Genomic DNA, 23,968 nt, shown 5'->3' on the forward strand with positions numbered 1-23,968 from the left:
TTGTTCCTCTGGCTGTGGCCAAGCCACAGGTAAACGGGGGCCTGCTTCCTTGTCTGGAGCGAAACCATATTTGGAACACTTTTAGCACCCTGCCCTGGTCAGAAGAGTAGAAATGAATGCTCAATTAAGGTGCCAAAAAGAAAAAAGATACCTGGGCATAAATAAAGAGGGCAGGACTGATGGGATGGGTGCAGGCCAGAAGGTCCCCCAGGGGCTGAAGGGAGCCCCCGAAGGCTGTTGCTAGGGGGCCCCAGGGAGACACCTGGGAGTCCAGGTGCGGCCTGGACAGCGCAGGGGCCGCGGGTCAGACCCAGTCCTGCAGAGAGCGCTTGCAGTAGAGCAGCACGCGCGGCGTGCCCTTGCGCTGCATCTGCACCAGGGCGTAGGCCAGGCCCAGGATGCAGAGCAGCAGCAGCAGGGGAACCAGCACCATGACCACGTTCACCGTCCGTGCCACCTCCTCCATCTGCACCACCACGCGGCTGCCCCCGTCTCCGTCTCCGTCTCCGTCCTTGGCCGGCCCCGCCCCGCCTCCCGAGTCGCCCTCCGTGCTGTCGCCATCCACCCCGGGCTTGGCATCCCCGTCAGGGTTGAAGGGCGGGCGGGCGACGTCAGGCCATCGGGGTCCAGGCTCCACGTGGTCCTGACAGCCCATGAAGTCCCTCAGGATGGACTTGGGGTAGCCGGGCTCTATGCGCAGCCGGTCGTTGTCGAATTTCCAGTACTTGGTGCCCTTGTAGAAGTAAGTATAGGCTGTGGGGACAAGCAGGCCAGAGTGGCTTCAGGTCAGGCCCCGCCCACCAGCCAGAGAACCTCAGAAAAGACCAGGATGTACGGAAGGAACCCCAGCTTTAAGACATCTGCTTTGGGACTCGGGGTGTTGCCCTGTGACAGAGCACGTGCTTAGCATATGGAGGCCTTGGGTTCAATCCCCAGCAGCAAGAACAAACAGTAAACCCCAAACCAAAAAATACAAACACCCCCCTTCTACTTTGCTTCCATAAGCGTTTTCAATTGGCCACTTACAGGAGCCAGGCTGAGGCTCGGAGGGGTTTGGGTGGAGGGCATGACTAGAATTCCAGGCTTCCTGTCGGGGCTGACAGGCTCCAGAGGGTCCTGCAGCTTCTGGGTTGGGGGCCTCTGTCAGGGAACCCTACTGTTCTGCCCTGGGATTGGCGGCTTCATCCAACACCAGAGAGGCCCATGTGGCTGAGGGGCCTTGAGCCTATAGGGACTGGGGTGGAATCGGATGCTGCCTTGGACTGGCTTTGGGCCTTGGGCACCTTGCCCGGTCCCATCGGCATCAGGAAGGGCCAGGTTTGAAGCCAGAGGCGAGCCTGTGCTCTGCGCAGCCCACTGAGGTCAGAGAAGCCACGGGGTGACACATCCACACTGAAGCCACCTGGCCAGCCTGGGCACTGGCAAAGCAAGCCAGAGCTCCCCTGAGCCTGAGAACCAGGGCTAAGGGTTTCCTTGAATGCACCAGAGAGCCTGGCGGAGGGATGAAGAGCTGCAGCTCCTTGTTACTGGGTTATGACAGAGACCAGACTTCTCTTTCAGGTGGATAAGTGACACCCTGGAGGACCTGCCCGATGAGGCTCAAGGCTTCCCGAGGCTGTGGGATGGCTGCACGGGCAGCAGGGCAATTCTGAGCTCCAGTTTTGGATCCAGACAGGCTTGTTAGAATCTGGACCTGCGGCTTCCTAGCTGTGAGATGGGGAGAACTCTGCTGAAGTTCTCATTTAGTTTGCCTGTCCTTAGGAAGGAGATGGTAAACGATGCAGGAGGTCAGTCTCGGGAAGCCCCCCGCCCGGGGCCTGACTCAGCTGTCCCCACACATGCCGTGGCTGTGCAGAAGGACCTCAGGCAAGCCCTGTGCCCTGTGCATGTAGCAGAGGATTTGGTAAGGAGAGGCTGGCCGGGTACCTGCATCGCTGCTCAGGAAGGCCCCTCTGGGGGAGGTAGGGATGCCCTGCCAGACACTGATGGGCTTGGGGTAGCCGGGGTCTCCATGCTGCGTCTCCTCATTGAAGCGCCAGTACCTGTAAATAGAAGCACCAGGCTGTGGACCCCAACATCCTGCCTGGGCCGAGGCCCATCCCCCACAGGCAGTGGGCTCTTTTGGGGCTGAGGGAGGTGGGCTGTTTGGGGCCTCTCCCTTTAGAGGAGAGGTGTACCACTCACCTATCCTCTTGGAAGAAGAAGGTGTGACCCGTGGGCTCCCACCAGATGGCCGTGTCGATGCGATCATAGGGGATGCCTAGGCCATAGCTGGTCAGTGGCTGCGGGTAGCCAGGCTCCAGATTAGCTTCCCGGAATAGCCAATAGCGGTCACCTGCAGGAGGAACAGCAGGCCCTGTAAGGGCGGGCCTGGGCCAAGGGGTGTGTGTGGGGTGGAGGCACAGGAAATGATCATCTGGGCCCAGAAGTCTATCCACATGCATTGCTGCCCATCATACACATGTGTGCGCACACACACTCCAAGTCACATGAACACTGCTTACACACGACAGGCATGACATTCACACATTCCCTCACACCCATACTCAGAGTCCATGAACACCTGGGATGTGTTCTTTTCATGTGTGCAAGTCAGCTGATCACACCTGTACACACTTGCACACTACACACGGGCCTTTATCCCCCTGCCCCTTCCACACAGAGTTCTTGTACGGTAAGAAGAATGGGTCTTGCTCGGCCTCTGGGTCTGGAGGTTGCATCCGGGATACCCTCATAAGCCCCCATGGCCTAGGGCCCCTGCCGTTAGTGTGAGCCCAGCCCTGTCCCCAAGGAACTTCTGCCTCCTGGAGGTTCAAGCCAGCAGGGCTTATCCATGACCGAGCCTTGCCCTGGAGTTCTTTGTTTCTGCAGATAGATCGCAGACCTCCTGCTCCAAGTGGGCCTGTGGAGCCTGTTCTTAGGAGGATGGGGATGCTCCTTTGGGACTCCCATTCTTTCTTTCTTTTTTTCTTGTGGTGCTGGAGATAGAACCCAGGGGCATTCTACCTCCGAGCCACACCCCCCCATCCCTATTTTTTATTCTTTATTTTGAAACAGGGTCTCGCTGAGTTGCAGAGGGCCTCACTAAGTACCTGAGGCTGTCTGCAAACAACAATCCTCCTGTCTTAGCCTCCCAAATGCTGGGATTACAAGCGTGTGCCACCACGCCCAGCTCTGGGGGATGGAGAGAAATGAGCCTGCAGAACAGGGACAGCCTAGGCAGCCTTTGGCCTCCAGGGTCCTCCCTGGTCACTGTCTACCTCCCAGCCTCAGCTGGGTCAGAGTACAGGGTGTGAAGGCTGCCCAGCCCTTCCACACACACCGACCCCAGCTCACCTTTGAAAAAGACAAAACGACCATCCTGGCGTTCGTAGGCAGCACTGATGTCGCCGGGCAGACCACGCCAGAAGTGGCCGATGGGCATGGGATAGTTGTCCAGGACACGGTTGTGCCGGACTCGCCAGAACCAGCGGCCCTGGGGAGGGTCATGGGTGTTGGTGGGCAGTGTGGCTGCATTAGCCCTGTCAAACCCCTTCCCAGACCAGGGGCATCCAGGGGGAGGTCACTGGGACACAGAGGAACCAGGTGTTAGCCCTAGGGAGAGAGCTGGGCTGGGGAGCCGGCACCCAGGCTTGCCATGTGGTCCTCAGCAAGCCTCTTAATCTTGCCTGGGTGGGCTTCTCCCCAGTCTAGGGTCCACTGGTGCCCCAGGAGCTGCTCAATGAGCAGCCAAGCAGGGCCAGCAGAGTGGGAGCTCTCCTGCTCTAGCCTGGGCCAAGGGGCTGCGTGGGGAAGGCACTCAGGGCTGGGCCAGACCTTAAACACGAACATCTCCCCACGAAGCATGGCCACTGTATCAAAATTCCCATCGCAGATGTTGGGGCCATACTGGTCGGGCCGCTCTGTGGCTCGGGGCTGAGCTGGGGGGCCTGGCTTGGGGGGCCTCTCTGGCTTCCCGCCTGGGGGTGGTGGCTGTGGGGGCCGAGGAGGCCGGTGGTCGGGCCGGCCTGGCCTCCGGGGTGTCACAGTGGGGAGAGGCCTGGTGGGCTGTGGTTGACCATCCGGCGTGCCTGTAGAGAAAGGCAGGAGGACAGAAGTGAGAAAACGGCCCCAGAAGCCAGACTGTACACCAGGTTCTCCTGCTCAGAGTCTTGGGACCCAAAGCCCCCAGCCTGGAGAGGCCTGGTCCCCAGTAGCAGGTCCACCCACGCGAAAGGTCCTGCTGTCCAAACAGACCCCCTCCCTGATACCATCATCCTCAGGGACCTGGAGCTTCCTCCACAGCCCCTTCCTAGACCTCCACACCGGGCTTGGGTCACTGTGTCCCAACGCTGCCGGCCTCCGTTTCCTCTTAGGAATTCCCCTTGGGATGCTGGCCTGCACTCAGGGAGGCTCTAGGAAGCAGGACACCTGCAGAGGTGCGAGTACAGCTCTGGCATCAGGGACTTTGCCCAGGGCATGTCTCCTTATCAAGCTGTTGGGGCTTCAGCGATGGGCATCCGAGTGCCTAGCAAGGCCAGAGTTGCCAGCCCCGAGCAGGGCTCAGTGTGGGCACAAAGCGCAGGCCCTGGCCCACTCAGCCAGAGACTGGCCCTCAGGAGACCCCAGCACTGGAGGCTTCCTCAGCCCAGGGAGGGCCCGAGGCTGGCAGCAGGGAGGGGATGATGGGGAGGTGTCTGGACCGGGGCATGTTGGTCCACTAGAATATTGCTGAAGTTGAGACGGGGAGGAGAGTAACCTTGGTCCCCTCAAGTGCCTCAGCCTGGAGACACACTGTGGGTGTGGGGGAAGGCTGGGCCTGGGTTGGATTGTCACCACCACCACTGCTTGCTGTGTGGTGTGGACCTCGGTTTCCTTGTCTACAGCATGAGCAGGACAACAGGGCCTGTGTCTCATGGGGCTGAGAGCTGAGAGCAGGGAGCCGGCCCACTGGTCACTGGCTACTCACCGTAGAGCTGCTGGATGCCCCGGAGGTCATCCTCTGGCAGCTGGAAGTTGTCGGTGTCCATCCACTGGTAGAAGGGTGCCATGATGGCGCTGGGGTTGTTGGAGTGCTCCAGCCCCAGCGCGTGGCCCAGCTCATGCACTGCCACTAGGAAGAGGCTGTTCCCTGCAGGGGGTGGGCCGCACAGTCACACCGACCTGTATTAGAACCTGGCTACCCTGGCCCTCCGGGCTGGGGCTGTCATGGAGACCACCCTTGCTTCTCTCAGGAGCAGCTAAGCTGCTCTAACTTCCCTATCTGGGAAACAGGCACAGCAAACCCTTCTCTTTCTGCCTCCCCTTTGAAGATGGTCAGGCAGCAGACTGAGGTTAGGTGCAGGGTACCACTGTCCTGAACAGAGGAGGAGCTCCCCTCCTGACCCTGCACGGCCAGCTCCAGTGCTGTGCGCCCTGCCCCCACCCAGGCCATCTGTCCTCACCATGCAGGTCAGTGTTGGAGAAGGTCCAGGGCTCATCTGCGTCGAAATGGGTGTCCCCACCCAGGCCAGGGCCAGGGAAATAGGCATGGGCTAGAAAGCCACCAGTGCCGTCAAACGGCGAGCTGTCACCGTGGAAGCCAGAAGCAAAGAGTACCATGATGTCAGCCTCCTTCTGCCGCCGTAGCCGGATGTCCTCGTAGGGCACCTCCTGGAAGACCAAGGGCGTGACCCGCTCCCACACGCGGAAGGCCCTGCGCACCGCCTCCAGCGATGCGTGCCAGCCCAGCTTCTCTGTGTAGTTCTGGATGCTGCGGGCAGGTGGGGAGGGCGTGAGCGGGCGCAGGCTCCAGGGCTCTGCCCTCCGCTGACAGGTTCCCAAGGAACGCACGTAAGACGGTTAGTACAGGCCGTTAGTTTGTTTGCTTTGATGTGAAACAGAATTTGTCAAACTCAGCGGCACTACAATATCATTAAATAAGTCTGCACTGTGGCAGATAAGCTGATTTTAAGTAAGGACAACAGTAAGTAAATAAAAATACAGAGGCTTTGTGGCTAGAGGAAGGACCAAGGAAACAGGGCGTGGATGGCTGTAGTTTGGGAAAGCAGATTGAGCCAGACCCCAGAGCCAGGTAGACCAGAGTTCAAGGCCTGGCTCTAACTTTAACTGTATAACCTTGGGTCAAGTGACTTAGATTCTGAATTTAAGTTTCTTTGGCTGTCAAATGGGGGAAGGGAGAGGGAACACTTTCTTCATGGGATCCCTGGGAGGGTTAAATAACTCAGAGCCTGCGCATAACAAGGTATGATAGGCCTCCTATCCACACAAATGAGATTAATTGCCTGCATGCTGGACAGATTTCCATGAAATGTGAAAGGGGAATTCTGGCCGGATGGACCACGGATTTTCTCTGGGGGTGTAAGGCCTAAGTGCTCTTTTATGGGAGATGGTGCTCAGGGTGGGGCTATGCCTGGATGAGAACAGGGAGCCCTAGGGGACCACCATGTGGCTGGGGGGACACTTGGTTCAAGGGATTTTTGCTCAGACACTCAGCAGGAAGGAGCAGAGCCCCTGAAGCAGGGCTTTTGCAGGTAACTTGCTTGTCACTTGACAGATGCCAGGATTCCCACCCACCAGCCTTTGCCCACACGGAAAGGGTACAGGAGGCTCTGGGACCACAGAAAGCCAGGCCAGGCTGCTGGACAGTGGGAGGCAAGGGAGGTCAGGGCAGAAGTGTCTCGAAGGGTGGTTCATCAGCAGAGTGGCGTGCTGGACTGTCTAGAAAGCACCCTGGGTGGAGCCGCTGGGAAAGGGAGCCTGCGGCTCAGCACGCAGCCAGGACCAGGACAACACCCTGGGCAGCGGGGTCCTACCTGAAGGTCAGGTGGTAGTTGCTCCACTTCCTCCCGGTGAGAGCGTAGCGTTTCCGCCGTCGCCGCAGGTTGGCTTTCACGCCCACCCCAAACTGGTCTGGCACTCCGCAGCGGGGCCGCTTCATCCACCTGGGTCACAGGTGTGGAGGGGTGAGGTCAGAGCCGCCCCAACACACCCGCCTGTTTCAGCTCAGCCTCTTCCAGGCCCCTCCCAGTTGTCTCTACTATGGATGTGATAAGGGTGGGGAGACTCAGTGTCCAATACAACGGGCACACGATCCTATATTGGAAAACTGAGTGCCAGTGGTGGCTCGATAAAGGTGTGTCCCCTGCCACCAGAGTCACCCAAGGACAGAGGGCTTGCCCAGAGCTCTTCTCAAGGATGTGGCTTTAGGTCACCTCCCCTGGGTGAAATGCAGAGCCCTAGCCTGGAGGTCCCACCAGGGACAGCTTGTGTCTCATGCCTCCCCATGCCCATGCCTGTGGCAGACATCACTAATCAATCACTGTGTTCCTTGCTGTCAAGCCTGAATCTCGCCTCAGGAGCTTTTCAACACAAGGCTCAGGCAGCCACTGCCACCAGTTAGAACTGGCACAGAGGACCAAGTCACTTGCCATGTCTCATCTAGACCCCTTGTCTGGAAATCACATGCCAAGCCCTCCTGAGAGCCGGCCAGGTGCCCACAGGGTTTGGGAGGCGCGGGGAAGCAGGGACTCACGCCTTGGTCTCTTCGTCAAGCACACCCGTGACGGGGATCCCGTAGAAGCGCTGCATCTCTGCAAGGGCCGAGGCCAGGATCTGGGCGGAGCGCATGGTGGACATGTGGCGGCTGGGCTGGGGCAGGTAGCCGTAGAGCCGCAGCCAGTTCTGTAAAGGAGCCACAATCCCGTGAGCCAGTCCTGGCCCTGCCACCTCCAAACCTGCATAGCCCACACCCGACCAGCTCTCGGCACCTCCACCGCCAGCGCCCAGCCTGGTCCCTGGGATCACACTTCCAGCTCCCACCGTCCTTCTCCGTTCTACTCCAGAGAACAAAAGGTGCTGCAAGTCAGATCTCCTCAGTCCTCTGCTTAGAACCCTAAGTGGTTTCCCAGCTCAGAGAAGTCGATCCTTACAGGAGCTACCAGCCCTCCCTACCTGACCAAGCTTGGCTCTCTGGCCTTACTCCTACCATCTGCCCCAGCTGGACAGGGTCCTGCTGCAGGGCCTTTGTGCTTTGTTCTTGCTGCCTTCAGTGCTCTCTCCTCGGATGTTGGGATAGGACTGGGACAGGTAACCATAGAGCTGCAGCTAGCTCTGCAAAGAAGCCAGTTCTCGTCCTGCCACCTCCAAATCTGCACCTGACCAGCTCTGTCGGCCCCTCTGCCAACAGAAAGAAGCCACAATCCCATGAGCCAGTCCTGGCTCTTCTGCCTTCCACCCTCATTTCCTTCAGACCTCTGCTTCAGTGTCACTTCATGAGAAAAGTGTTCTCTGACAAGATAATGTAGGAAAACCTACTGGCTACACCCTGCGGTCCTTGTCCTTCCTCCCTACACTCAGCACCCTCTGACACTGTCTATATCACTTAGATGGCTATTGTTTGTCTTTCAGGTTAGGGCAAAGCTGTATCCATGAGGACAATCTATAGCAGCTGTCCTTATTACTGCGCTGGTCCCTCCAGGGTGGGACCCTACTATGCCAAGCAGAATTCTGGGGGGCCCTTAAGAGTGCAAAATCTTTTATTGTGGTATAGGGGATGGAACCTAGGGGCTTTCTACCTCTGGGCAACACTCTCAGACCTATTATTTATTTTATTTATTTAGGAGTACTGGGGATTGAACCGGGGGCATTCTACTTTCAAGCTACACCCAAGTCCTATTTTTTACTCTTTATTTTGAAACAGGGTCTCACTAAGTTGCAGGGGGCCTCACTAAATAGCTGAGGCTGGCCACAAACCTGTGATTCTCTTCTCTCAGCCTCCCAAGTACTGGGATTACAAGCATGCATCACCATACCCAGCTCCAGACTATTTTATATTTGGAAACACGATCTCACTAAGTTGCCGAAAGCCTCACTAAGTAAGTAGCTGAGGTTAGCTTTGAAACTGCGTGATCCTCCTGTCTCAGTTTCCCAAGTACTGAGATTACAAGTGTGTACCACAACGCCGGGCTAAGGGTTCAGAATCTTAAGGCTTCACTAGGTAGGAAAAACCAGCCCCTTGGCAATGCTCCCCAGCAGACCCTAACTCTCCTAGGAGAAAAGATAGACTTGAGTAGCCCACCCAGGCCCAAGAAGGTGGGACAAAGGCCTAAGGCTCCTTCTCTGCTCTGCTGCAAACTCTCTTTATTGTCTCTGGGCCTCAATTTCCTCACCTGCAAAATGGGGAAGAATGGGGTTTTTAGGGGATGAGAGTTGAGGGAGACAGCCCTGGGTTAAAGTGTAAGGCATACACAGGTGTGCTCACCCCCTTCTAGAAACTTCCGGGGAAATCTCATTCATCTTAGTCAGTCTGTCCATCCATCCACGCACCCATCTGCCAAATGTTTCCAAGCACCCTCTCTAAGCCAGGTATTGCACCAGCTGGGGAAGTACTCTGCTGGAAGGATACCTCTAGAGACCCAGGGTATCCACAGAGGAGGACTTCACACCAAGCAAGTGCGTGAGCAGACAAGACCCGTGAAGTCAGATTTGAAGGGCGGGAGCCCAGGCAGAGTAACGGTAAGGACAGCGGCTCTGCCCTGCCCACCCCCTGCCCTCGAGGCCACGTGAGCCTGGTGACCACATGGGAGCTGGGCAAGAGGCCAGGGGCTGCGGGGGCCTTGGTCACATACAAGCCTGTCCTGCCCACCTTTCCTTGCTCACCCAGAAGGCCTATCTCTGAGTGGCTCTGGAAGATGGGGGGCTGCATACTGTGGCCTGAGGTAGGACACGGTAGCTGGACACAGCGGTTGCTTTGGAATGACAGCCATGAGTCAACCGGCCAGAGCCACGTCTGAACATCCGTTGGCCTTCGACGTCATGTCCAACCCCCTCAGGCTTGATGTCTCAGTGCCGTCCACCAGCCCAGCCCAGCAGAGCTCAAGCTGTGATGGGGGAGCAGCGTGGGTGTGCAGCCGCCGTCCCCAGGCCTCCCGAGACCCAGGAAATAGGCTCAGAGCGATGAAGGGGAGGCAGGGAGCTGAGAACAGCATCAGCAATGTGACAGGCAGCCCTGGGCAAGGCCAGCCGGGCCACCTTGCAGGAGCACCTCCTCCCTCCTATTCCTCAGCCCATCATTAATAAAAGGGTGTTGATTTAGGGCCTGCCTCCTCTCCTGGGTTTCTGCAAGGATTAAATAGGAAAGTGCTCAATAAATGTCTGGGACCTGGGGGCCTGTCTGGCTGTCTCTGGGGCTGGCAGCCTTTGCCTCCACACCACTGACCACCTGCCAGGCTTCAACCTGGCCTGGCGCAGGGCACCGGGGGAGGCAGGAGGGACTCCTGGCCCCCCTCCTGACACCCTGCAGCCCTCTGGCCCAAGGCTCCTTTCCTCAGCTCTGTGGGACACTTGCAATATCATGGCACTGTTCTTCCCAAGCACTGAACCTCCCCTGTTGGTGGTCCTGGGACTGCAGACCCACCCCCATTAATGGGCATGGTTTCGAAGGTGCCTGGAGAGGTCCAAAAGACTCAACCACCATGCTTGGCCCAGCTCTACAGGCAAAAGCATCGAGCTGGAGATGGGGGAGAGGAAAGGGGCTGGCTGCTGACAGTTGAGGGCACCTCTGCATCACACATTTGCATTAGGTAAAAATATCTCCAGGAGTGCAATCACAGGCCACCAAGGGGCTGATTAGCGGTGTCTACAGAGCGACAGGAGGAGGGCAGGGAGGCTCAGGCAGGGCCCTGGGGAGGCAGGGGGAAGGGAAGGGAGCTAGCCTGTCTACAGCAAGGAGCTACAGAGACCAGCAGAGGGGCCTGGGCAGAGGGGCCTCTTCAATTCCAGGGCCAGCTCGGGGGCTGTCAGGAAGGCCTCAAAGGTGCCGGTGGACCCTCCATCACACAGATAAGCACCCTGGAGTCCCCAGGAAGTGAAGAGTTCCATTTCCTTATCAGTGGGGCCTGGAACCTCAGCCACCCGGTCGGTGACACATGCCCCTGCAGGGGTGAAGAGCCAGAGGCCTGGGAGCAGTGGGGCCCCTTGGCAGTAGGGGAGGCCAGCAGAACGGCGGCCTTGGTGCCTCTGGATGACAAGGCGAAGCTGCCGTCTGCCTGGCTCTGGCAAGCACGTGCCCAGGGTGGCCGAACGCCAAGTGCCAGTAAATGCCAGGGCGGCAGCACACACTGCCCACAGGGCTCTGAGCCTTCTCCTGTGCTAAGTGGGACAGGTTCAGGAGGTGAGGGTCGGCGGCTGGGGTGGGGGGGCAGGTGCATGGCAGGTACTGCTGCCTTCAGGTGAGGGCAGCTTGCCCCCAGCCCCTGCTTGCCCAGCTCTGCTGCTACAGAGCAAACCTGGGGAACCATTCCCAAGTTGTGACCCTCCAGTCCTAAAGTGGCAGAGGGCCGCCTTCAGGCCCTCACAGCTCCTACTGGTGACTGTAAAAACCTGTCCCTTATACAAAGTGCCTCCTTCTCCTCTGTCACCTAGAGTCTCACAGGAGGGGTGAGCCAAACACCTCCTGTGAGGTTGTTTCCAAGATGGGGAAACTGAGGCTTGGGAGGTCATTAAGCAACAGCGTAGGGGAAGAGTCTAAGCCAGCTCTTCTCTCCCCTCGCATGAGGGCACTGTCCAATGGGAAGGCTCTGGGGTCATGGGCCCCTCCTGGCAGCTGGAGGGGGGGGCATGGTGCTGGACACCCCAGCACTTATTCTCTTAGTCATGTCTTTCTTGAGCCCCAGTGACACTGCAGGTGAGTGGCTGGCCCGGGGGCAAGGGGACTCAGAAGGGGGATTTCTGGCCCCAGAAGAGGCCTTTTAAACACAGCACTTGAGGATCTGGCCTGGGCCAGGAAGTCCATTCTCATCACCCCCACTGAACGCTCGCAATTACCCCTGAAAGGCATGACTTTCAAGGTTCAGAGAGGGTGGGCTGCCACCCAGGCTCACACATCTGATCTGGGCTAGAACTGAGCCCTTGGGCATTGGTATGGGGCCAGCTGTTTCTGAAGTGCCACCAGCTCCTCCTGGCCTGAGGCAGGGATGCTGGGCTCTGGCCTGTCTCAGGAACAGTGCCCAGCACAGCACTGGGGGAGGGTATCTAATCCTCTCCTCACCCAGCATCCCTGGCTGGGTCTGGGCACTGAGCCACGCCAGCCCTCCCCCAGGACTGCCAAGACAATACAGGGAGGGTTGGCTGAGAAGCCGTCAGATCAATACTGTGCAGCCAGGGGAATGGGGGCAGGGGCTGGAGCCTGTACAGCCACCACAGCCAGCTCCTGGCCTGCTCTGCTGAGGCTCAGGATGGTGCAGTCAGCCAACAGCCCCTCCCACAGGGTCCTTATCAGACCCCAGTGATAAGGGCAATCTCTAACGGCTCTGCTTTGCCTCTCACCCAAGTTCTCTCTGCAATCGGAGCAGACCTGGGCAGGCTTGCCCAGCCAGGCACAAAAGGAGTCTTGTCAGGGCCACCAGCGATGGGTCCAGCGCCCAGACCTTTCATGGTGTGATGAAATCCTCATCACGCCAATCTCCCCTGCCCCACGCTCCTGCCACTGAGGGCTCTGGGGAGCAGGCCAAGGCTCTGTACTCCCAGCCCGGGACTAAATGGACTGAGTCCTGGGGCAGCTAGAGACGCCATGCAAGGGCATGCACTCTGTGCCCACGGGGTCTAATCTAGGAATCCATTCGCCAGCTAGGGGTCCTGTGCAGGCCCCAGATGCATCCAGTCTCAACACTGGAAGGAGCTTCAGTGCCTTCAACCCAGCCACCTCTCCCCTAGTCCTCCATGAATCACAGACTCAACCAACCTGCCTTCCTGCAGCACCGGCGCCCTCACTGCTGCCCACAGGAGCCCATTCCATCTCAGGGCAGCAACAACTGTTAGAAAGCCCTTCCTCAGGCTGAGCAGAAGTGCCTCCTTCCTGCCATGACACCTTTGCCCTCTGGTCCTGAGTGCCTGTCCATATAACAGGGCTTTGAATAATTGAACACATTCCCTCCTCTGTAAAATGGGGTCACACAGGATAGACTTAAGAACACACGTGACAACTAGCTCCAAGGGAAGTAAGAAAAGGGGGGGACTGACCAGGCCACTCACCTTGGTGGCTTGCATGATACATTTGAGCAGTTCGAGGAGACATGTGCTTATTTGAGGCTTAAATCCGCCTCCCACCATAGGTCTTAGAGTTGCAGGAGGGGGTTGGGACTCCGGGGGACACTCAGCCTGGGAAGCAGGAAGGAGGCAAGTTCCTGCCATTTCTTTAGCCTGTAGCCACCCAGCCCACCCCCACACTCCTTAACCTGAAGGAAAAAACAACCGGGTCCTTTGGCCAGTGGGAGGGAGGGGCGGGGTGAGAAGAGGCCTCTGTTTGCCAGGAGTTTCAGGGCTGGCTGGGGGCCTGGAGCCTCACCTGGCCACACACCCTTCCCACCCCAGGTGATGACTCCTCCAGAGGGCTGTCCAAGGCCTGGGTGGCTGGTGGGTGAGGGCAGTTCTGGCCCCACCTGAAACCTTCCTACCTGGCTCAGGCCCAGCAGCACCCTGGTGGGCTGGCCCTGCAGCCTTTAACTCAGTATGGGGCTGGGGCTTGGGCTACAAGTAAGACTGACCTGGGTTTAAATCCTCAGTCCCTGGGTATGAAATTTTGGGTCCTTTCTCTCACTTTTCAGTCTTACATGGCTGTGAAAACACTTTATGGAATACCCCTTGGATACATACAGGATAAAGCATGTTGAGGTGCTCAAAAATAATACCTGAGCCTCTCTGGGTAGTATTACTATTGCCATCTTATAGGTAGGGAAACTGAGGCTCCAACAGGTTGCCTAACAGCAAATGCCACTGGTCTGAGTCACTAGTTTCACTACTGTTTTCCAGCACTTCCTATGTGCCAGGTGGCATGCTTGTAAGCACTGAGCATGAAGCTGGGGGCCCTCACCCCTCTAGGGCACCAGTCACTCCTGGGGAAAGAGCAAGGTCATGCCCCAGTCTACAGTCAGCCTGGAGATTGGAAGCCACCTCTGGCATCCAGGCTTCACAGCCCCAATGGACTCAACCATCACATAGTGTAAGAAGTAGAGCATCTCCAAGGGCTGGCTCTGGCTGGTACCCAGGTCCTCATCCTTCCATCCTGATGCCAGAGGTTGGGTTGCGTCTTTCTGTTTATTTCCTTCTAGTCCCTCCCTGGTGAGACCTGGTAAGAGGCAGTCTTCCTTATCCCTCTGACCCAAGCCCAGCACAGACATTTTGGCTAGTCTTGCCTATGTCTATAAAATCGGTGCCACCTCCCCCAGAGGGCCCTGCCTCATGGCTTCTGGTCTTCACATATCTCTGGAACCCATGTCCTTCTGGGGAACAGGTCTGTGGGAGCCCCAGTTCTCAAGTCCTTAGTGGGGGCTTGTCCATCTAGAAGGCGCCTGTTTGCTTTAGGCCTGGAGTATTCAGCTATCTGGAGGGCCCCAGGTCCTCACATTTACCTATGAATTCTCCCAGGACCCTCTTCCTCATGAAGGATCTATGGAGTATCCCCAACCCCTCCCTGCTTTAACTGGCTCAGAGAACAATTTGCACCCCAAAGCGGAGCTGGCCATGTGGCTTTGCCCTTGCCTGGGTGTCCTGCAGTGTGAACCACCTAAGTCTTGGAACAATAATGAGGCTGCCAACTCTGATCTGGGCTAGGAAGCAGTGATACCCTACCATGACCGCCACAGCTAGCCTCAGGCAGAAGCCAAACTCCCAGCTGGGCAGAGTACATCTGGATGAAGCAACAGAAGGTACACGGAGGGGCAGCCAGAACCAAGTAGCTCCGCAGGCCAGTGTTGATGTTCTGAGCGATCTGGGCAGAGGGAACTAGGCTCTTGGAGGAAGTCTTCTTTAGCGGATAGGTGTGTTTCCTGTCCACATTCAGGTATGTCTTTTAATAGTCTCCATCTGCAGTCAGGTACAGTGATGCATACATGTAATTCCAGGACTTGGGAGGCTGAGACAGTTGGATCACAGGTTAGAGTCTAGCCTCAGCAACCTATTGAGACTGTGTTTCAAAATAAAATAGGGCCAGGCATGGTAGCGCAGGCTTGTAATCCCAGGGCTTGGGAGGCTGAGACAGGATGATCGCACAGGTTTGAAGCCAGCCTCAGCTACTTAGTGAGGCTCTCAGCAACTTAGTGAGACCCTGTTTCCAAATAAAGTATAAAATGGTCTGGGAGTATAGCCCAGAGGTAGAAAAGCCCCTGGGTTCCACCCCCAGTACCACAAAGTAAATAAATAATAAATAAAATAAAGTAGGGTTGGGGTATAACCCAGAGCTAGAACATTCCTGCGTTTAATCTTTAGTTACACACATAAGTAAATAAATTGTCTCCATTCTCCTTGGAGTGGGTCAAAGGAACATGTTCATGTCCAGGAGTTACAGTGGGCAGGATGAGCCCAGACGCTGTTCAGAGGAGGAGCTCACACTGGGCTATTTGTTGCAGGAGGCAGGTGATGGGCTGAGCCCAAGGGCAGCCCAAACACAGGAACACAGCAAGGCTGGTGTGGAAGGCAGATCTCGTTAGGTGTCAGTCCCTGTCACACCAACCAGACCAATGCTCCCTGGGTCTTGAGACAGCCCTGTGTTAGCAGCAAGAGGAGCACAAAGGTGGGCAGGGGGTACCCGGAGACATGGTCCTGATGTGAACTCCCTTTTCCTCCAGGGTGAGCAGAGGAGCTCTACGGTTTCTGTTTCATACTCTAGAGTATTAACAGGAGGGGACTGGGGGAGTGCCAAGCCCAGCCATGAAATGTGAGTAGGGATGGACAGGAAGCCTGGGGCTGTGGTCTGCTGGCCAGACCCAAAGGCCAAAATCAGAGTCTGAGCCGACCTCCCCCTTCTGTTGGCTCATCCTGCTCAGGTAGGGCAGGGAGACACTCCTGGGTCTGTTCAGGGAAGATGGGCGTGTCTGTTTTGCTGGTGGCACCACAACTGTGAACTCTGGCAGCCTGAGTCACCTGAAGTTGTGCCCGGGGTGGGGGAAGGGTGGGGGTGGAGATAGGACACTGCTGGTGAAAACCCAAGGTACTTAAGCCAGCCAGGTAACTAGCCAGAAGGAAAAAGATGGAAACCGAATGGGGCCTGGAGTTTTTGGAGCTACAGCTGGCACCTCTGCCAAGTGGGGCTGGAGAGGAGACCTGGATCGGGCAGAGTTGCTCAGGGGTGGTTTTCCCAAGAAAGACTTTTCTGGGCTGGGGCCTGGCAGGTTGCAGGTGTCTACAGGCTCCTAGCACAGGCCAGCCTTCCTCCTGTTTTTTTTTTTTTTTTTTTTTTTTTTTTTTTTGGTGGTACTGGAGAATGAATACATGGGGCATTCTATCTCTGAGCTGCACCCCAGACCTACTTTTAAAAATTATTTTTTTAATGGATTCATATTTTCTTTTTTTTTTATTGTTACACCATAGTCTATAGTTTCACATCATAATGTGGATCATATTGACAATGGTATACATTCACACAGTACCCCCGCTTCCTCTCCCCACTCCCAACACTGAGTGTCCAGGTTAGCCATGCTACATTCACACTTATACACATAATCCAATGTAGCTCCTCCATTAATCAACCTCAGGCTTCTTCCTCTCCCGTCCTTCCTTTCTAGCTTTGCTGAGGTTTCTTCTCCATTATCTGGAGTCCCTCTAGTATCCCTAATACTCCCTAGTTTGGGCATATTAGAGAAAACATATGTCCCTTCTCTTTCTGAAATAGGGTCTCACTAAGTTGCAGATGGCCTCACTAAGTAGCTGAGGCCAGCGGCTAATCAGCGATCCTCCTGTCTCAGCCTCCCAAGTACTGGGACTACAAGCATGGACCACACCCTGTTTCCCTGATTCTTTAGCTGGTGAATTCCAATGGGTTCCACCCTGAGAAGATGAAAAGGAGGGAGAGGGGCGGGCTCTAGCTCACTGCCAAGGATCTTGAAGATGGTACCAGCCTTGAGCTGACCAAAAGGTTTGGAGCTGTGGTGCTGTGGACATTCTGGAGGGAGGACCAGAGCCCTTCTGCAAGGTAGGGCGGCTCTGGACACAGTATAAGCCAGGCCCAGGAGTCTCCAAGCAGAAAGGCTGGCTTCTCAGGCAACTAGACACTTTGGACCCAGACCTGATAGGACTCCAAGACCAGCCTGGACCCCAAAGACAACTCTAGGAAGTAGGCGGGCCATCTTTCTTAGCCTTCTAGTTACTGTGGCTCCTGACACCCAGGACTCCCTACACCTTCCAGTTCCTTCCGGACACAGCCCAGGCCTGGCCCAAGTTGTCTCTCCGGAGTGGGGCTGCAGGCCAGTCAGAATCCCTAGTCAGTGCCACCACAGGCTTAGGGCATGGCCTGTGGCCTTGGTGCAATCAGGGTTCTCTTTCTTGGAGGCGCTGAGCTGTGGCTATTCCATCTGCAAGGAGGAGGTGGGGTGGTGGAACTGCAGAAGCAAAGACACTGAACTCTCAAAGCACAGGGCCCTGCACCCCCACTCCTGGCCACCTAGAGTGCCCATTCACCAAACAGCCTCTGAATTCCAGCTTGGTCTACAACTACTTGGGTATGCAGATATCATCTTTGAAGAGATAAGTCTTTAAGGGTGAATCTGTGACTTGAAATTCTTTGGGGGCACCATGGGCTAAGGAGAAATCCCACCAGCTGGGGCCCCCTAAAGCCTCTGCCTGCTGCCTGCCTGTGTGAACTGGTGGTGGTGTGGGTGGGCAGCTGGCTCCAGCCTGGCAACAGGGAGCCCTGGCTCCCGGCAGCTCTCCCTGGCCAGGCCAGGAAGGGAGGGCGGAGTGCAGAGCAGGTGGGGAACTGGTTGGAAGGTGTAACTCGAGCCTGGAAGGAATTCCCTGCCCTTTCTCCATGCTTTTATTAAAGTAGAGCGGAGAAGGGGCAGGCTTCCATTAGGAAAAATCTCCCAGGCTGACTAGGGAGGTGGGGAAGCCGCCGGGGAAGGGGGAGAGCTGGGAGGCAGCACCCTCCCGGCTGCAAATAGAAACAGGCCCTCCTCAGGCCCGCAGCCGGGGCAGCCCAAGGGCACAGAGGCCGAGTCTAACCCGCTCGGCGCGCCCAGGCGGCTCCCGCGGAGTCCTCTCATCTTCCACCCGGGGCAGGGAGCAGGGTTCTAGCAGTCGGGGAAGAACGGACCCCGGTTTTGCTCTGGGGCAATGCAGCTCGCGCTGGGGGACCTGCTGGAGCCGGAAGCTCTGGCTGGACCCAGCTCTGCCCAGAGGCCGCGCTTGGTCCCTCGTGGGACCAATCCAGACAGGGGCCGGCGGGTGGACGTCCGAAAGGCTCCCGGAGTGGTCTACCCGCTCCCACCCGGGCTTCGGCGTAGGGGCGCTGGGGGGAAGAAGTGCCAGGGAAGACAGTCTTTCCCTCGGACCCACCAGGGTGTGGAGAGGCTGCCGCACGTGAGCGCAAGAAAGTCTCCAAAGCGCCCGGCACCCCGGGTCTGCTGCCCCGGCGGCCCCACCCTCCCCCACCCTTGGCCTCGGAGCGACGCTCGGAGTCACCCAGACCCGAGGCTCCCCGAGCCCGAGCGCGGCCCGGCTCCGCTCCGCCCGACGCCCCCACCCAGGCCGGCCCCCTCCCCAGCGCTCAGCGCGCCGCGGCGTGCCGGCCGGGCTCTCGAGGAATCGGCGGCGGCGAGCGGGGGGAGAGGGCTGGGGTCGGCGGAAGCAGCGCCTGGGCACCGCTGGGCGGCCAGTGCCCGGGCAGCGCCAGCCCCGTTCCCCCCCGGGCTTGGGAAGCGGCGCGCGCGCGGGCGGGCCAACTCCGCGGCCCCGGGACCCTCCCCTCCATCCCCGCTCGGAGCCGGGGTCGGGCGCGGTGCTTACCTCGGCGTGGATCTGGGCGTCCTCGGCCGGCGCGCCGGGGCCCAGGCAGCCCAGGAGCGCCAGGAGCAGCGGCAGCAGGCGGGCCCGCGCCGCGCCGCCCCCCCCGGAGCCCCCGGAGCCCCCGGGCGCGGCCGGCTCCCCGCCCGTGCCCATGCCCGCGCCCAGCGCTCGCGGCGGCGGCCGGCTCGGGGCTGCGTCCGCGTGCGGCGGGGAGCTGCGAGCGCCGGCCGGACCTGGGCTGCGACCCCCGAGCCTCGCGGAGCAGGCGCAGGTCCCGCGCCTTTGTCTGCTCAGCGCTCCGGCCGCCCGGCCCCGCGGCGCCCCCTGCGCGCCCCGCTCGCTCTGTCCATGCCCGAGGCCGCGCGCTGGCCGGAGCGCGCCTCCCCGGGGCCGCCCGCCCGCCCGCAGCCACTCCCCGGAGGGGCGCAGGTAGCCGGCCCGAGCAGCGAGCCAGCCGGGAGCCGGCGCCCGACGTCCCCGGCGAGTCCGGCGCGGCCCCGGGCGCCCAGCCCTCCTCCCCGCGCGGCGGCCACCGCCGCTCTTAAAGGGCCAGTGAGCTCCGGGCGCGCCGACGCGGGCCGGCCGGGGGCGGTACCCTAACCCCGGGATTCCTAGTAGCAGGTGCCAGCGGGGAAGTCCCGGCAGGTGGGTGTCCTTTTACTTTTCCCTAAAAGGTGACAAACCTCCCCTAGCCCGCCCCAAGTCACTCCCACCCCTACTTCTGAAGATGGGGGTGATCCCCCCCCAGGGGGGCGCAGAAGGCGTGGTCTCCCTGCGGGGAAGAATGAAGACTCCTCCTCTCTCACCTGGTGGGTTGAGGATGGGGTTGAGTTAGAAGTGGGCGGGAAGGAGGAATGGAGAGGGACCTAAGTGTCGTGTCTTAAGCTAAAATAAGTAAATGAATGAATATATATTTTAAAACTCGGAAGTCTGTTGGCCCGAGGCCCCTTTCAAAAGCCGCAGTCTCGGTTCCTTTACTTTCTTGGGTTGCGAAGTGGGAGGACGAGGGGCGGGCGCCGGCAGCGCAGGTTTAGGAGCGGCGCGGTGGTTTCCTGCTCCCCATTTACCCGCCGCCTGGAGGTGGACAGGTTAGTGTCTCTGCCTCCAAGTTTACATCCAGAACGTGGGGCTAAGAGTTGGGGTAAGAGTGGGCGAGGACTCTGGTTGTTGGCCTGCACGCAGTAGGTCTCCAGGCAAAAGACAGAGACGCCTTTTGGCGTCTGTTAACGTGCAAATGAAGTGTTAAAATGCGTCCTGACAAACCTCCAGGACAAACCTTCCCTGCGGAGTTTAATGTGCTCGATTTGATTTAATCCCGGGGCAGCTTGAGATCCGGTGGGTGTGGGTGCTGGAGACGAGCTAGGGGGCCTGGGGCCAGGCCCTGCTGAGACTGAGCCGACCATCTGAGACTGAGCCGACCATCGGCACACTGGCGTGAGCCGGCAGAGACCTCACGGCTTCCCAGACCCGGAAATGGGAGCTTTGCTTACCTGAGGGCGGGCTTTCTCCAGAGTAGGCCCTTGGGTCGTCCAGGTTGGCCTCACCTCCCGGAAATTGGAGGCCTAGCACAGGGCTTTAAAATGGTCTGTTAGAGTTAATGTGCCAGGTGAAGAAAAAGCACCCGTGGTGGATTTTACTTGGTACCTGGCATAGAGTTTGGAGAAAAGGAGGCAGTTTCATTCTTTCCCACCCACTAACTTCCTCTGTGGAGTCCTTCATCTGGGAATTGGGTTTCTAAAACTCTCTACTTTAGTCAGGCATGGTGACGCATGTGTGGGAGGCTGAGACAGGAGGATCCCAGGTTGGAGGACAGCCTCAGCAAGTAGTAAGACTCTCACCAACCTAGCAAGATCCTGTTTCTAAATAAAAACTAAAACTCTCTACTTTGAAATTTGCTTTTGGAACCGGGCATGGTGGTGCAGGCTTGTAATCCCAGCATTTGGGAGGCTGAGCCAGGAGGATAGGGATTCCTGGACAGCCTCAGCTACTTAGTGAGGTCCTCTGCAACTCAGTGAGACCCTGTTTCAAAATAAAGAATAAAAAATAGGGTAGGGTTGTAGCTTGGAGGTAGAATGCCCCTGGGTTCCATCCCCAGACACACACACACACACACACACACACAAAAAAAAAAAAAAAAAAAAAAAAAAAAAAAAAAGAAAGAAAGAAAAGAAAAAGAAAAAAGAAAAAAAGAAATTTGCTTTTGGGAAACATACAATGGGTTTCAGAAACAGACATCAGGGCTGCCCCTGTTTGACATACTGCATTGCAAACTTTCACCATGTTTATTCTCAATCAGCCCATATAAAAAAGCATTGGGCCTATGGAGCTACCTAGTGAAGAAGGGGGCCAGGCTGTGAGCAGCGTCAGTTGCTCTGTCTGGCGGCCCCTCTTTTGGGGCCTGCCATAAGGAAATGGCTTCCCCTGTGACCAGAACTTGAGGTTCACCAGTGATTGGCTTTGGTCCCTACAGGTACCTTGGGGCTCCAAGATGGGTTTGTACATCCATCCATCACAAGGTGACTGTGTTTCTACCCTGTCTAGCCAGCACCCAGGGGTCCAGGGGACCGGCGGGACTGAGATGTGGGAACTCCAACCCTTCCATCAACCAGCTTTAAACATTAACCACATTTTGCCAATATTGTTTCATCTATACCCTGATCTCCCTACACACACCTTTTTCTCCTGGAGCCTTTTGAATCAAAGTCTAGATGTGGAGTGTCATAGACCCTGAGGTGGTGTGAGGATTGTTACAGAAAGCTCTGGCTTAGAAGCCAGGAGGCAGGTAGCTGGGTTCTTGCTCCAGCCCTAACTTACCAGGTGACCCAAAGCATGTTATTACCCTCTGAGGATCTGTTCCTCATTGGTAAAAGGATGGTCTGATCCAGGTAGTAGGAGGGAGGTTGCTGGGGGCTGGAACTAAGCCTAGGACCTAACTCTGGGGGACCCTCAGACAGAGCACCAGGCTCATTAAAGGTTGGGCTGAAACTGAAGGAAAACGTGACTCAACCCTCCAACTTCACTTGCTTTCATCACTAATTTTAGGTCACTTGGCTAAGCAGTATGCGGTTATTCGCTTTGCTACAGATAACACCTCTAATGTACGCATCATGGCACTAGTGTTACCTAAGTTGTATTTTTAGCAACCTGGAGGTAGCTCAAACTGGTTAAAACCACTGTCCCTTCACTTGGACCTGTGTAGGTATCCAAAGGGTGTCCTTCTGACATCACAGAGTAAAATGTGCCACCTAAGAGCATCTGAGGTTGCCATGTTCTGACCATGTGTCCTATGAAGAGCTATGAAGTTAGACTATGCCCATTGATGGCTTCTTTTTATCACTGGTAATCACCCTTTCCCACACCTTGGACCACCTGCTTCTTCACCCCTTCTTGCTCCTAAGCTTTGGAACTCCTGCCTCTTTACATTTGGCTGCCTGATGAATAAATTATCTTTTGCAAAACATATCATTTTAGGGATTGGCACTATTGAGGTGGTAAAATAGGCCTGGTGGGGCAACAAGGCAGTCCTGGTGCCAAGACAAGAAATAAACAAGCAAGGGGAGGTGATTCCTCTCTCTTGGGAGAAAGCTGGGGTGGTCTGGAGAGGAGATGAAGAGGGCAGACAGTGCCAGGTGGAGATCGGCCAACCAGGCTGTGGGATGATCATTCCCCTGCCCTGTGGGAAGCATCTGAGGAATCAAGGCCAGATGTGTTGATTTTGTACTCGCTCTGGTGTGATAAAATCCCCATCAAGGGCATTTCTTTTCCAGCCACCCGCTTAGGGGTGGACCTCAGCCTGCTCCCATCTTCCCTTCCCTCCATCTCTGGAGGTTTCTGGGGCACATTTCCTCCAGTGGAAGAGCCCGAAAGCTTCTGCACTGTCAGCGGGAGAGCTTGCTGGATGCACTGTGCTCCAGAGGCACTGTCTGGGTGCCTGCCAAGCCCCCGCCGCTCAGCCTCCTCAGGCCGGCTGCCCACCCCTCCCCCAGTGAAACTCCATCTTCCCTCCTCCATCGCCACCTTCCATTCTCCAGCGAAGAGCCGCCTATTGATCTTGGCCCGTTTCTCAAAGTGGTTGCACTTTAATTTCATCCTCAGTTCCGAGCTACATCCTCCCCCAGGGGAGCAGCCTGGGAGGTGGTTTGGGGAAGTGCAGGGTTGGGGCTGGGGAGTCCACTCCATGCACCGTGTCTGCCTTTTCCATGGTGAGCACCCAGAAGCCAGACCTCCACTGAGCATCCCAGTACCTGCGTCAGGGCCTGGCACAGAGCAGGTGTCAGGAACGTGGGTTGTGGAGCCAGAGTTGCCATGTTGCTTGCAAGCTAGAAAGCATTGTCTGGCTGTCTCTCCATCCCCAGAATGACCTCAAAAGCTAGAAAAACCACACAACTGGCCAGTCAGGAGTCAGGTCAGTGTGGTGGTGGTGGAGGGGGCAAGGCACAAATGCGATGTCCTGGATCGGGAGAGAGAACAGTAGCTAGGGGCAGAGAGGGAGTCGGGGTGACAGGCCAGTGCCCCGCACCCTTCCTCAGGCCTGAGCAGGCCTGGGCCCTAACCACTGATCTCTCACAGCCCCAGGCAAGTCACTCAACCTGTTCTTCCATAAAATAATAATCATTCCTACCCTGTTTACTTTCAGGGGGGTTATGAGGAATGGATGAGAATGTCCTAGAAAGGACTTGTATTTCAGCAGTGTAGTCTATGCTCACACCCTTGCTGCACGCCAAGCCCTGGGCTCCATGTTCTACACTCCACCTGTGCACAGGCTCCACAAGCCTGGCTAACCAACCTCAGCCTCCTTGTACTGAGACATCCTTGGTGCCTCCCTGGGCTCTTAGAAGTCATAACAGAGACCCCAAGAGCCCTACACTATGAGGCACAGCTGGGAGAGCAGAGGGAAGCCATCTCTCATCTTGTTGAACAGAAACAGTCCACAAAATGACCCAAAATAAAAATGCAACTTTTATTTGTTGGACATAATTTAAAATTATAACAAAAATATTTCTTCATCCATTACTAGAAATCCAGATAAGAACTAGAGAAGGCTGGGCCTTTGCCCTGGCGAGGACTTGATGCAAGGCAAAAGTCTCTGTCCATACTCCGTTCAGAGAGCTCAGGCTACGTGGACAGGAGGCAGCGTAGGAGAACGCAGGAGAGCGCTCACCCCGGGAAGGCGCATCACTGCCTCTTTGGGAAAGTTCTGGGGAAGCCAGAG

The 23,968-nt window shown here is 57.1% G+C and overlaps 1 protein-coding gene across 1 annotated transcript; it reads right to left on the reverse strand.

Annotated features, from left to right (window-relative positions):
* Positions 1-304: 304 nt before the first annotated feature.
* Positions 305-18,909, reverse strand: MMP15 (matrix metallopeptidase 15; the record flags this gene model as incomplete). Its single annotated transcript, XM_080703513.1, has 10 exons — positions 305-753; positions 1,927-2,042; positions 2,185-2,335; positions 3,337-3,475; positions 3,817-4,070; positions 4,949-5,110; positions 5,424-5,731; positions 6,795-6,923; positions 7,514-7,662; positions 18,757-18,909. 10 exons carry the CDS (start codon positions 18,907-18,909, stop codon positions 305-307), a joined length of 2,010 nt encoding a protein of 669 aa, XP_080559639.1.
* Between the last annotated feature and the right edge of the window lie 5,059 nt (positions 18,910-23,968).

Source organism: Muscardinus avellanarius (assembly GCF_963383645.1).
Source record: "Muscardinus avellanarius genome assembly, chromosome: 10".
Taxonomy (NCBI): domain Eukaryota; kingdom Metazoa; phylum Chordata; class Mammalia; order Rodentia; family Gliridae; genus Muscardinus; species Muscardinus avellanarius.